Genomic DNA, 14,122 nt, shown 5'->3' on the forward strand with positions numbered 1-14,122 from the left:
AATGCAAGACGTCGCAGTCTGGATGACCAACAGCTGCCTGAAGCTTAACGCCGAGAAGACAGTAGTCCTCGTCCTCGGTACCACCCCTTCTGCATGGGACAGCACCTAGTGGCCGACCGCCCTTGGAAGCCCACCTACCCCCTCAGACCACACCAAGAACCTCAGCATCGTACTCAACTCATCACTCACCATGAACCGACAAGTCAGCACCGTCACCTCCAGCTGCTTCAACACCCTCAGCATCCTCCGCAAGACCTTCAAGTGGATCCCCCCTGAGTCAAGGAAGACAGTCACCCACGCACTCATCACCAGCAGACTGGACTATTGAAACGCACTATACGCCGGCAAAGTCCCTACTCTGCAAACTTCAGACAATACAGAACACCGCCGCCAGACTCGTCCTCGGCATCACCCAACACAAACACATCAGCCAACACCTACAAAGTCTCCACTGGCTCCCCATGGAGAAAAGCGTCACTTTCAAAATCCTCACTCATGCCTACAAATGCCTACACAACAACGGACTGAAATACCTCAAAGACAGTATCAACTTTCACATACCCAAAAGAAACCTCCGATCTTCCAACCTTGCACTGGACGAAACCCTGCGCATCCACAGAGCCAGAGCAGGCGGAAGATACTTCTCTCATATTGCAGCCAAGACCTGGAATGAGCTACCAGCAGACATCAGACGCGCCCCCCCTCCAAACACCTTCAGGAAGACCCTCAAGACCTGGCCCTTCAGCAAAACAGATCGGCGGACCCCCCACCCCAGCGCCTTGAGACCCTCACATGTAAGTAGCGCGCTTACAATTCCCTGATTGATTGAACCCATTTGCCTAACGGCTAGGGCGTTCGACCTAGAATCTGGGGAACTGGGTTCGAGTCTCGACAATGACGCTGAACATCCTGTGATTCTGGGCAAATCACTCCCCGTGCCTAACAAAAATGAATGTGCCCTCCTGTAACACAACTGGTGCTATGTGAAGCGCTCTGATACTCGATTCAGAACAAGTTTGCACTATATAAAACTCAGTGAAATAAATAAATAAAAATAAGTAGGATAAATATACTAAAGTGGTACAGCAACCACAAGGAACAGGGGCGAGGTCGCAACCGTGCCGTACAATGCCGCCATATTACAGGCCATACATACCTCAAGAGACGCTTTGGTGGGGGAGGTGCGTACAGAGCTGCTGTGCCAGTACCTACGTAAAGTCTCAGAAAGAGTAACTCAGGCGGAAACACGCATATCTGTAGAAGATATATCCCACACCATGAGAAAGGAAGTCACAGGAATGGCGGCCTCATTGAAAGAAGTGGCCTGGAGAGTCTGATGATGCAGAAAACAGGACCCGAAGAAATAACCTACGGTTTGTCGGATTCCCTGAGGGCTCGGAAGGAAACGACACAGGACATTTCCTCATGACGTGGCTCAAAGACTCTCCCATACACACAGTTTTCAACCTGCTTCATAATTGAGAGAGAGCACAGGATGCCGAACTTCCAGCCACCCCCGGGAGCCCCACCGAGACGCCTGATAGCTTGTTTCCTTAACTGTCAGGATCGAGACCTTATTCTGCGAGAAATGCAAGAAAAAGGGGATGTCAATATACAAACAGTTTCAAAACACATGGGGGCTAACTTATCTCTGGCGACGCCAGCATCCAGCAGACCATACATATTCATATTTCTCGGGCGCTCAGGGTTTTCTCCAGACTAGATTACCTATTCGCCCCAGCGGGAGAAGTGGAGGTAATAGAGAAGGTGGAATATCTGGCAATAGGCACATTGGACCACTCACCTTTAGGGTTGACAGTGGGGGAGAAGAGGGTAGGAAGTCAGGGGGAGTGACACTGCAAGCTTGGGCCCTCCAAGACAAGAAAGTTGCCCACGAGATGATAACAGATTCGGAACTGTATTTCCGAGAAAACAAGGGCCCAGTGTCCCTGGCGGTGACCTTATGGGAGTCTTATAAAACGGTGATAAGAGAGAGAGCACAAAATATCATAGCTAAAAAAAAGAAGTAGACCCGGGAGATAAAGACCCTCAAGCATAAGACTCCTAGAACTAGAGAAACACATAGCTGCACGTACAGACCACAACACGCTGCAACAGGCAGAGGTAACCCGGAGGGAATACAAAAGCCTAATCACCCAGGAAGTGACATCCCCACTCTTGACCACACAACACCGGCTATAGGAGACGGAAGATAGGGAAGGAAAGCTATTGGCTTGGCTGAGCAAGAGGGAGCTGGAGGCGAGGTGGGTTGCCTCCATACAAGAACAGGGCAAGATATACACTACGTCCCCAGACATAGCAAACGCCTTTGCCCGTTATTATACGGAGCTATACAGAGCCAGACCGCTTTCAAGCCCTGCTCAAATACACTCATACCTACAAACCGTGGAGACCCCCACCCTCTCTCGGGAGGATAGAGTTTTTGGAGGGAGATTTGACCCTAGAGGAAGTACAGTATACGATTGCCAAACAAAAGTCGGGGAAGGTCCCTGGCCCGAATTGGCTCCCGGCAGAATTCTTTAAACGCAACGCCAGACTATTGGCCCTATACCTCCTGAACAAGTTCCAGGTATCGTTAGAAGAAAAGACACTCCCGCCAGACCTGCGAAGGGCCACGGTGGTGGTGATCCATAAACCAGGAAAACCCCCAATGCAGTGTGGATCCTATCGGCCCATATCTTTACTGAATGTGGAAAACAAAATACTGGCCACTGTGTTAACGACACGCCTCCTGACAGTAATATCATCCCTTATCCACTGGGACCAATCCGGCTTCATGCCACAGCACGCCACAAGACTTGATCTCCGACGACTAGCTAATTGGCTGGACACTATAAAAAATAGATCCACAGCACACGTGTTTCTCTACCTAGATGCAGAGAAGGCCTTTGATACGGTACACTGGCCATTTCTGAGGCAAACCCTGGTGAAGTTTGGATTCGGCTCAGCCTTCATAGCTTGGCTGGAACTACGGTACACCAACCCTGTGGCCAGGGTCCGAGTTAATGGAATAACCTCGGAGACCTTGCGAGCCAAGGAGGCACCCGGCAGGGCTGTCCCCACTACTATTTACGCTAGTCTTGGAACCGTTGGCCTGCATAATTAGTAAGCACCCAGAAATTACTGGTTTTAAAGATAGTGAAGGTGCCCTTTCAGACGAGCGTATATCGGTTTATGCCGACAACATCCTCTTGTACATCACAAACCCAGACGGGACACTCCCGATAGTGTTAAGCACCATTCGGGAATATGGTCTGCAAGCGGGATACAGCATCAATTGAGACAAGTCCAAGCGGGGGGCAGGTCCCGGGATGTTTTCAGGTGGCTCAAGAGGGATTTAAATACTTGGGTTTGTATATTACCACTAATGATAGGACTAATCTCAATCAGACTATAAGGAGGGTGCTCACAGAATTCCGCTGAGGCGTTGAGCGGGGAGGCGACTCCCGTTAGCGACAGTGGGAAGAGCTGCATTATATAAAATGATTACACTTCCGAAATTAATATGTGTTCCAAAGCATATACTGTAAAATACCCGAAGACCTATTTAGCATGGTAAATGCAGATTTGCGCATGCTACTGTGGGATGGAAGACATCCCAGAGTTGCACTGCAGACACTGCAACGGAACCAATGCAGCGGGGGGCGTGCTCTGCCGGACATACGAGCATACTATAGGACCGCCCACCTCATAGTGATTAATGACTGGGGACATGCAGCGGGAGACCACCCCACATACGCCCTAGAGCAGCTACAATTTAGAAACCATACACATCTCCACTACATATACGGAGGCAAGGGAGTTCGCCGACTTCTGCCGGCCACCCAGAGAGCAATGGAGGCCTGGAAAGGGGCGGAAAGACAGATGGGATGGGACAAACAGATTACAAGAGAGACCCCCCTCTGGGAGGGAACAAGGCTGCCGGAGTTTGGTAAACTACGAGAGTTTAGAAAGTGGAACTTAATTGGGATCGCAAAAAGGGTTGATGTCATGGAGGGAGGTACTCTAGCTTCCTTTGACAAGCTTAAAAACACCAATCAACTGTGCGACATTCAGAGATACTCATACCTCAGGCTGCAACACGCGAGGAAAACTAAGGGGATAGATGCTGCAGGCATCCCAGAGTTCGCTCCCTTGGAGGGTAGGCTGCTACAGGAGGAGCTTTCTCTCAAAGCTATCTCCTGGACCTATAAAACACTAATGAACAATATTCCGGATAAACTGGGGCCACTCAGGGCCAAGTGGGAAATTACCACCGGCCCTCTAGAGGATATTGACTGGGAAGCAGCCCTGATGCACCCGAGGAAGTAGCGATCAAACAGCGACTACGCCTAATACAATTTAAGATCTTTCATAGAGTTTTCTTTGATAGGGTATGTCTCCACAGCGTAGGTAGAGCACAGACACCTCTGTGCCTGCGGTCAAAGTAGAACAGGGTACACATATACACACGCTTTGGGAGTGTAAGAGAATTCAAAGGTACTGGAGCCAGATATTAGGGGAGCTGAATAAAGTGCTAGGGACGCAACTAGATCTGGAGTAGAAATATGCCCTGTTGGGCATTCCCACTGAAACAGATTTGCCGCGCCACAAACTCCTTCTATGCAACCTGGGGCTCATAGTAGCCAAGAGAAATATTGCTCGTCGTTGGGGAGACCCAACCCCACCCCTACTTAATGAGTGCAGGACCCATATGGACCTCTGCATGATAGCCGAAAAAGAGACCTACAAGGCAAGAGGTTGCCCCCAAATGTTTCGCAAGATCTGGACCCCTGGGTAAAATTCTATGGGCTAAATGTAGAAGGGGAGGAAGACGAACACACCATAATGAGGCATAGCCCGAGAATTGAGGAGAGTTAGGAGACCCACCCCTTTCTCCCCTCCTTCCCCCATCCTCCTAGTCCCCAGGCGTCTTTGTTCCCTTGGCACCTTTCCCAAACACGAGCTTTTAAAACTAGCTGTAAATACAGGTAACCCGGAAAGGACCAACCTCATTGCAAACCTACAGGTGTTAAAACTATATAGAACCATGTTAACTTCATTACTGCAACGAATGATTTATGTCTATGCACTGCTGATTTTTGATTGTCTGTGTATTGGGTATACAAATGTTAATAAAAATAGTTTTTTTTTTTTTAAAGAGAGCACAGCAATTTGGAAATGCTCCTGGCCTACTTTGAGGAACAAGTAGCGCCTGTGAAACTGCAGCATGGGGATAGTTTAAGGGTGAAGACTCTGCAGTTAGATAGAGTTCTTCTCATCATATATACACACACATCGCCCCTTCATCTGGTTTTTCTTCCTAAAATTGAAGCCCTAGCAAAAGATGCAGGTATGAAAATGTTCACTGGGTAGTGCTGGTATTGTTAAGCTTGTTTTTTTCACCATCGGCTGGTAATTTGAAAGAAATTATATTTTTTTCTACTCTTGGTGTCTTGATAGAGAATATATATATTTTGCATTTATCAAGCCAATTTTGTGTTTCTTTTGTTTAGTACATCACCTGCCCGTTGGTGTCAGCAAAACTTCATACACTGGAGGGCTTTGAAATCTGCACTTAGCGTTGAAAGGCAGCTGCAAGAAATCACTCAGAGACTGAAACAGGTAAGAACTCACTTCTCTAACTAGTTTCTGTTTAAGGTTGCATTTCTGTTCAGCACTGCAGTCAGCCGCAAAATTACATGGACTTGTAGAATAACTCAGAAATGTTGAGCCCAAAAACCTTTGTGCTTTCAAAGACGTTAATTTAAAGGCACTTGGTTGTCAGATTGCAAATAGCTACATACAGGTCGGCACAATGTATGTTCTGATACCTCATCTCACAGCTGTGAGGCCTCGTACAAGTTTATCATTGGCCAAGTGAAAACTGTTTGACACCACACCTGTTTTCTCATTGTACCTGGAATCAACTACTAACAAACTGAAATAAACCACATCTCACCTGGTTAATTGTCTTTTTTGTTTTTTATTATTTAAATAACGCTGTTGCCTTTTAGGGTAGAACCCTGCTGGAAGCGCTGAAAGGGCAAGGCTCCAATCAATACAGTTCAGAACAGTTAAAGAAATACCAACAAAAGGAAATTCTAAAAATAATAGGATTCATAACTAGGCATTATTATTGGTACATAAACTGAGGAAGAGGAGATAAATATCATATGCTCTTAAGAACTGGAACACTATGCCAGTTCAGATCCACCATGCTCTATCTCCTCAAGACATTGTCAACCCATGTCTTCAATAAGCATCTCATTACAGTGTAGTCACCTGGATTCTGAAAACCTGAAGAGTTCCCAGTCTTGCTTCTGTCAACCCAGCAGTTGTCACTGCCCAACCATGCCTGTAAGAAGCAGACCTAGGCTATAAACACCACCCCAACATCCATTCTTTATCTAATGTATCCCCACTGCTCTCCTTCGTCTGCAATTCCAATAACTACTGTAAATCCCCCTTGCTGTACCATTTACTTTGCGACTTAGTATACCCTGTATATGTTGCCCAAATACTCTTTGATAGCGTTTAATTGTAGGTGCTGCTAAAGTTGAAGAGCTTTTAGAAAAACATTTCCCAATCCCTGTAGTAAGTGACCATCTTTTGTGTGATGTCCCACAGATTTTTCAACAGTTTTTTGCTGACTGTAGAACTCTGCACTTTACACCTGCTATCTAGGGGTAAAGTGCCTGTGCTCCGCATTTCAACATGATGAAATTTGTATGCTCCTGATTAGCACATTTAACTTACCTACATGTCCCTAGTATATGAGACAAAGTGTACCCAAGGCCTGTAAGTTAACTGCCACTAGCATCATCAGGCCTGTAAGTAAACTGCCACTAGCATCATCTATTGTGCCATCCACTACATTGACAGTGTAAATCATGGCTTCAGACCTACCAGTGTACCCTGACTCTAGCAGTGGAAAAACTGCAGTTCAACCTGTCATAGTGAAATATTTTGACGGGGGGAAACCTTCATTTTAAAAATTAATAAGTCACCCCTTTGTAGGTCTTGTAGACCACCAGGCAGGGTGACTGGTATTTAAAAGTAGGACATGTAGAAATTGTATGTTAACATGTTCTTACTGGGTGTAGCACCCAAAAGCTAATTTCACCAGTTTTCACTAGTACTGTGTCTCTGAAATGGAACTGGCATGAAAAATAATTAATTAATTAATAAATAATTACTTTTAATAGTTATTTAACATTCAATTCAATGGCAAAGATACCTATTAAGGAAAAATAACTCTTAGAAACTTATCTTTTCCCTGCCTGAAGTTCCTGAAGGTGAATTTGCATTTGCTCTCCAACTTCTTCCAGTATTTAAATTTGTGAGAAATGCCCTCCAGGATCCAACAATAGACTGACCTAAATAGGCAGAGAGGCCTCCTCTGGACCTCACAGAATAGGCATTGTGGAGGCTTTGGGCATCCTTTTTGGCACTGCAGTATCAAATCCTGCTTGACCAGTCTGCCGGGTTTACATATTGCACTCTGGTGCACTTGAATGGACAAGAACAGGGTTTCAAGACAATTCTTGTGTATCCACTGTCTGGTTGCTGGAAAGCCTTGCTCTTGTCCTACCAGACTTTTGTCTGTTTTGTTTGTGTTTATTGGGTGTAACGTGGCTGCTTTATGCTGATTTTGGTGATAGATGTGGGAAGACACTAGGATTACCATAGAACACTTTCCACATACCCCCAGCCCTGAGAGCCCAAGTTCAATGTGGGCGAAGACTTTGCTATCTTGAAAATGCCCACGGTGGATAGGGTTCACCCCAAGAAGTTTTACCCCATTGGTTAGGGTGTGCATAGGTGTCATTCCCACGCATTAGCTTAGTCGGACATAAATGTGGCATCTGACTTGTGAGGAGGACTGAATGCCTGAACCTGTGCTCCCTCTTGTACCCAGGACAAAGAAGTGAACTCCAAGGGTGATAGGATGACCTCCTGTTGAAGCTACAGGGATACAACAAGCTACAAGAGGCCTTTCATGCAACTGCTCAGTTGACCAGTGGCAACTGGACCTGGACAGGCTCCTGCTGTTGAGCTTTGCCTAACAACCTGAGAGTCTCTAAGTGCCTCTTCTAAGGTCCGGGGGGCTTTAGAAGTGTATTCCTGTGGTGGATTGGGACTCAAATGACTAAATTAGAAGGTAAATCTTTGACCAGGACGAACCTGGTTGCTGTATCAGCCCTGCGCTCCATCCTAGCTTCAAATTGCACCTAAGCTCTGGTCTACAGCTACGATTGACTATCTTTGCCACTTTATAGGTCTTTCCACTATTCCTACTTAAAACTCATATCTCTATAAAATTTTACTCTATTTTTCTAAATTGATTTGGAATTTGTATTGTTTTGTATTTTGACTTTATTACTATTTTGGCACTACATCAATACTTTACACATTATCCTAAGTTAACCCCTTCGTGGCGCGGGAAGGGGGCGGCGGCGCTGTGCTCGTGACGAGCCCAGCTCGTCATGAGGCACAGTGGAGCTGTGCTCATGACGAGCTGAGCTCATCACGATTCCGCCCACTAATTGATTCTCCCGCACAGGTGGGGAATCAATCGCGCGTGGGTGGAGCGCAACCATTATGTGGAGCCCAGCTCGTCATGAGCACAGCTCCACTGTGCCTCGTGACGAGCTGGGCTCGTCATTAGCACACAAGGGGTTAAGCCTTTATCCAGTATTAGGGTATCTTTCATAGATTCACATGCCTGAATCATTCCCTGTCGTCGGAATGGGAGTCCCCGGTACATAAACAAAGTAATGTCTCAGTAGACATATAGAGTAGTAGGCCAAAGGCCTCACCTTAGTAACATATCCACATCCTTTTGTAAAAAAGGACCAAACTTTGGAGAGTAGCCAATCAGCTATCACCACCCTCTAGATCCTTCCTGGAAGGAGCTCTAGTCCCTCAGATTTTCTACCGCACGTCGTGCTAAGGGAGTCTCCACTGAGCTCTGCTCAGCATTCCTTGTTTCTGGATTACCAGTGTTTCTCGCTTCGACTTTCCATTTTCTGGGTGAAGTTCTTCAGTTCGCCATGGCAGACACTCCGAAGAAGGGCCTTTTCAGGTCTTGTGCTTCCTGTGGTAAAAAGAGACTTCATGTGGACGATCAACACAAAGACTGTCTTTACTGCCTTTATCTGAACCACTCTTCAAAGGATTGTAAGGTATGTCGTACCTTTTCCTCCAAGACCCTTAAAGATCGTGAGGGGCGCCTCTTAATTTGGCTGCAGAGACTTAAAGACAAAGAATACAGTATTGTCTTCTGAGGAAAGTGAGGGCTCGTCCATCTCTTCACAGTCCTCTCAGAAAAGACCAAGGGTGGCTTCTCCGGGCCCTTCGTCGCAGCCACCTCAAAAGAAGGCGCATAAAAAGTCTTCAGAGGTCCTTCCTAAGACTCTTCCAGCGAAGGTTTCTCCTCAGGAAGTTCTTCATGCCTTCAAAAAGCCTTCTTCCACCCCGTCGACGACGGCCTCGTCGACGGTGGCTTCAACGACGAGGAAATCTCCATCTACGGCATTGCTTGTCACCTCGTCGACGACGACAGTTTCCACTTCTGTTGTGTCTCATTCTCTAGCAACATAGACGACAACAACTCCATCGTCGACGGCCAGTAGGTCTGTCTCATCGACGATGAAAATTAAAAAGACATCGTCGACGTCCAAGCTGCCGTCGACGCTGCGATCGCCGATGACGGCGTTGACGACGACACCGTCGGCTTAGACTGTCCCGTCGACATCTACATCATCGTCGACGAGGACTCCGTCGATGACGGCTCCGTCGACGAAACCTTCATCGTCGACGACGACACAGTCGACGACTGCCCTGATGGCGGCACCTCAATCTACTATGATGCCCGTCCACACTTCTCCGTCGATGACTATGCCATCAACGGGCCCGTCGACGACAGGCGAGTTTCTGACATACAAAATACGTATGTGCACCTCAAAATCACCAAACGTGCACTGACACCGGCCCTGACCTCTCCTAGCAGAGTCCGGCTCTTGCCTCCAGCACATCTTTCAGAGGAAGAAGACTCTGACGATGGCAGTATGTTCCGAACAGTGACAAGTCCATCGCAACTGCATGTTAAATACCAGAACAGTTCCGATTACGAAGATCAAGGGCAAGAAGATCAGGCGGTTTCTCCTGAGGAATACCATCCGCCTCCACCTCCCATGGTTTGTCTGCCTGCTTCCCTGGTCTCTGACCTACAGTTCCTCATTTCGGACTATAAGCAGAGGTTTCCTACGTCTGCACCATCTCCGCTTCCGGTTGTGCCTCCAACACCACGGCCACGACCTCCTCCAATGAACTTACAGTCTGAGCCTGTCACATCACCACCTCATCTTTCTACAGATGATGAAGAGGAGGAAAACCATGAAGAAGGGGGAACTTCAAGATTCCCAATCTAATCGGGACGAGTGGGATGATTACATACTTCCCTGTCCAGCTTCTCCTGTTCCTACCACAGCTGACTCGCCTCCGGAGGACATTGGAGGCTTTCACAATATTGTGGAGAGAGCGGCGCAGCGCTTCCAAATACCTATGCCCTCACACCAACAGGATTGTTTCCTCTACGATTTTAAAGAGCCTTTTAAGAAGTCCGTTAGGTCTATCCCTATTATAGACTACATATGGGAACAGAGAGTTAAGATCATGCAGAATCCTTCCTCGGTGCCTACAGTATTGCCTCGTCTCGATAAGAAATATAAAGCTCCAGATACTGCTCCGGCTTGCCTGACAGGCCATCCGAAACCGGACTCAGTCATTACTCAAGCTGCTCAGCGGAAATCAAAAAATCCTTCTGCTCTGCTGACTGCTCCTCCAAACAAAGAGGGTAGGTGGCTGGACAATATTGGCAAACGCTTCTCGTCCATGTCTGCATTGACAGTGTGTGCCTACAATTCCTTGGCACTGTTAGGACGTTATAACTGGCAGATGTGGGCAGATATTGCTCCATACCTGGCGACCTTGCCGGAGGAGTCAAAGGAAGAGGCAAAGAAAATCTACTGGAGGGCGAGAGATCTGCCTCCGAAATTATAGACTGTGCGATGGATATCGCCTCTACCGGATTTCGCCAACTCGCAGGCGCAGCTGTACTAAGGCTCTAGGGTTGGTTGAAGGCGACTTCCTTCAGACCCGAAGTACAAACCAAAGTCTTGAACATGCCATACGATGGCCAGCTTCTTTTTGGGACACACATAGATGAAGCTCTGCAAGGTATTGAAAAGGATACCGACACGGCTAGGGCTTTGGGTACCCTACAATTCCGGAACCCCTCTTTTCGAGGCTCAAGAGGGAGAGGTCAACCATCTACCAGAGGGGATTTCCAACACCGATCTTCCTTCTATTCCACTCAGCAATATCGGCCACAATACCAGCACCAGCAACAGCAACAGCAACAGCACACCACCTACACTAAATCTTCCTTTCGTGGCAAAGGAGGGCGACAGAAAGACGCCGCTCGGCGACAATGACTTCCCACTACCGCCGGTCTCCAACTCCTCTCTGCCCTCCAAACTTGGAGGAAGAATTTCCCACTTTCTGAAAAATTGGAAGCAAATAACGACGGACCGTTGGGTCCTGCAATTAGTTCAATTTGGACATTCACTGGAATTCATCCAAGTTCCTCCCCAAACCCCTCCCCGACCTATGCTTCACAAAACTTTGCGTGCTCCTGGAGGTTGCACTTATGCTCCAGAAGGGAGCTACAGAGAGAGTTCCACCACATCAAAAGGGAAAGGGATTTTACTCCCGATTTTTCCACAAACGCAAAAAGGAGAAAAAATGGAGACCGATATTGGACTGTTGTTTCGTATGGTCACCATCCAGGAAGTGCTACAGCTCCTCAATGCGGACGACTACATGGTGTCTTTAGACCTTCAGGGCGCCTATTTTCACATCCCGATCCACCGCAACCACAAAAAATTTCTGAGATTCGCGGTGGCGGGCAGGCATTACCAATTTTGTGTCTGTCCGTTCTGACTCAAATCGGCGCCACGCATTTTTACAAAATGTCTTTCTCCGGTGGCTGCATACCTCCGACAACAATACCATCAAGTCTTTCCGTATCTGGACGACTGGCTCATCAAAGCACCCTCTCTAGAAGGCGCGTCAAAGTCTTCCAGCACCTGTCTAAGGCGTTTCGATTGTTTGGGGCTTACTCTCAATCAGGACAAGTCCGTCCTTCAGCCTTCCCAGCGCATAACTTTCCCGGGTGCTACCCTCGACACGCTGCAAACGAAGGCGTTTCCGTCACAGGAGCGCAAAGACAAAATTCTTTCCTTGGCGTTTCGCATACGTTCCAAAACGTTCTTTCTGTGCGCCTCTTCAAATCCCTGCTTGGGATGATGACCTCCTGCATCCTGCTAGTTCCACACTCTCGCCTTCACATGCGACCTCTTCAAGAAGCGCTTTCAGCTCAATGGGTCCAATGTACGGGGTCTTTCGACGATATCATCCAGGTGACCCCTCTGATGAAAACGGCTCTAAGGTGGTGGATTTGCCCTCAGAACCTTTCTCAAGGCTTGCCTTTCTTGCTTCCTGCTTCTCCACATACCATCACAATGGATGCATCTCTGGAGGGCTGGGTAGCTTTCCTCCAAGAACTCCAGATAAGCGGCAAATGGTCCCTTTCCGAAAGGAAACTCCACATAAATCTGCTGGAGCTCCAAGCAGTGTATCTCGCTCTTTTGGCATTCCTTCCGCGAATCAGGAACTCTCTAGTGCTTGTACGAACCGACAATACCACAACAATGCACTATTTGAACAAGCAGGGAGGGACTCGTTCTCTGACACTCTCTCACGAGTCGCAAAAAATCTGGAACTGGTTGCTCCTTCACAACAACTCTCTTCGAGCAGAGTATGTTCCAGGGACCCACAACGTGCTGGCCGACTCTTTGAGTAGACAGCAGGCAGCATGTCACGAGTGGGAGTTGAATCAGCGGACCCTCAACCGCATATTCTCTCGATGGGGCACCCTTCTTCTGGACCTCTTCGCCACCCAGCAGAACGCCAAATGGCAACACTTTGCAAGCTGACATCCCCCGAAAGGGTCTCTAGGGAATGCGTTTTCGATTGCATGGTGCAACGTCTTTGCATATGCTTTTCCACCAATTCCCCTGATTCCCAGGGTGCTCCGGAAATTGAAAGCGGAACCTTGCACGCTCATCTTGATAGCTCCAGCTTGGCCACGCCAACACTGGTTCACAGAGCTTCACCTTCTCTCCCTGGAACCTCCGATCAGGTTGAAACCGTTTCCCTCTCGCCTCACTATGAACCGCCAACAAGTCCAGCATCCGGATCCGGCATCTCTCAAATTATCAGCTTGGCCCCTGAGTTCAGAGAGTTCCAGGGCCTAGACACCCCTCCGGACTGGAGAGAAGTTCTAGCTCGGGCCCGAGCAGATAGTACCACCAAAACATACTCCTTAAAATGGAAGAGGTTCTGTATCTGGTGCAAGTCAAACAAAATACACCCTCTTTCATCCTCTCTGGAGCAAATACTGCCTTACCTTCTTCATCTGGCAAAATCTGGTCTCGCTCATGCCTCCATTAAAGTCCACTTGGCAGCAATATCACGTCTCAGGAGATCCTCCGCAGGTCCTTCTCTGTGGTCTCATCGGCTCATTAAACAATTCCTTAAAGGCCTGTTTAGAACATTCCCTCTGGTAAAAACGTTACCTCCTGCTTGGCAACTCAACACGGTTCTGGCTCAACTTATGAAACACCCATTTGAGCCAATACACAGAGCGGATCTCAAGTATCTCTCCTGGAAAACAGTGCTCCTTCCAGCCCTTACCTCGGCAAGGCGAGTGAGTGAACTTCATGCTTTTTCAATCCAAGACCCTTTCCTCCAATTCAAACACGACAGGGTCATACTTCGTACAAATCCGAAGTTTATCCCTAAAGTTCCCTCAAACTTTAATCTCAATGAGCCTATTGTGTTGCGTTCCTTCTTTCCAAATCCTCAAACAGTGGCAGAAAAAACTCTGCATTCTTTAGACCTTAAACGCTGCCTCAAATTCTACATCGACAGAACAAAGACATTTCGCAAATCTAACCAACTCTTTGTGGCGTACAGTCGACCTAGGAAAGGT

At 47.7% G+C, this 14,122-nt stretch overlaps 1 protein-coding gene across 1 annotated transcript in view; it reads left to right on the plus strand.

The window, feature by feature from the left end:
• DHX40 (DEAH-box helicase 40) overlaps positions 1 to 14,122 on the plus strand; it is a 332,526-nt gene that overhangs the window by 247,043 nt on the left and 71,361 nt on the right. Inside the window, exon 14 of the mRNA XM_085649399.1 lies at positions 5,517 to 5,625. Coding sequence (XP_085505525.1) covers positions 5,517 to 5,625 — 109 coding nt within the window. The remainder of the gene's footprint in view (positions 1 to 5,516; positions 5,626 to 14,122) is intronic.

This window comes from Triturus cristatus, chromosome 3_2, assembly GCF_964204655.1.
Source record: "Triturus cristatus chromosome 3_2, aTriCri1.1, whole genome shotgun sequence".
Taxonomy (NCBI): domain Eukaryota; kingdom Metazoa; phylum Chordata; class Amphibia; order Caudata; family Salamandridae; genus Triturus; species Triturus cristatus.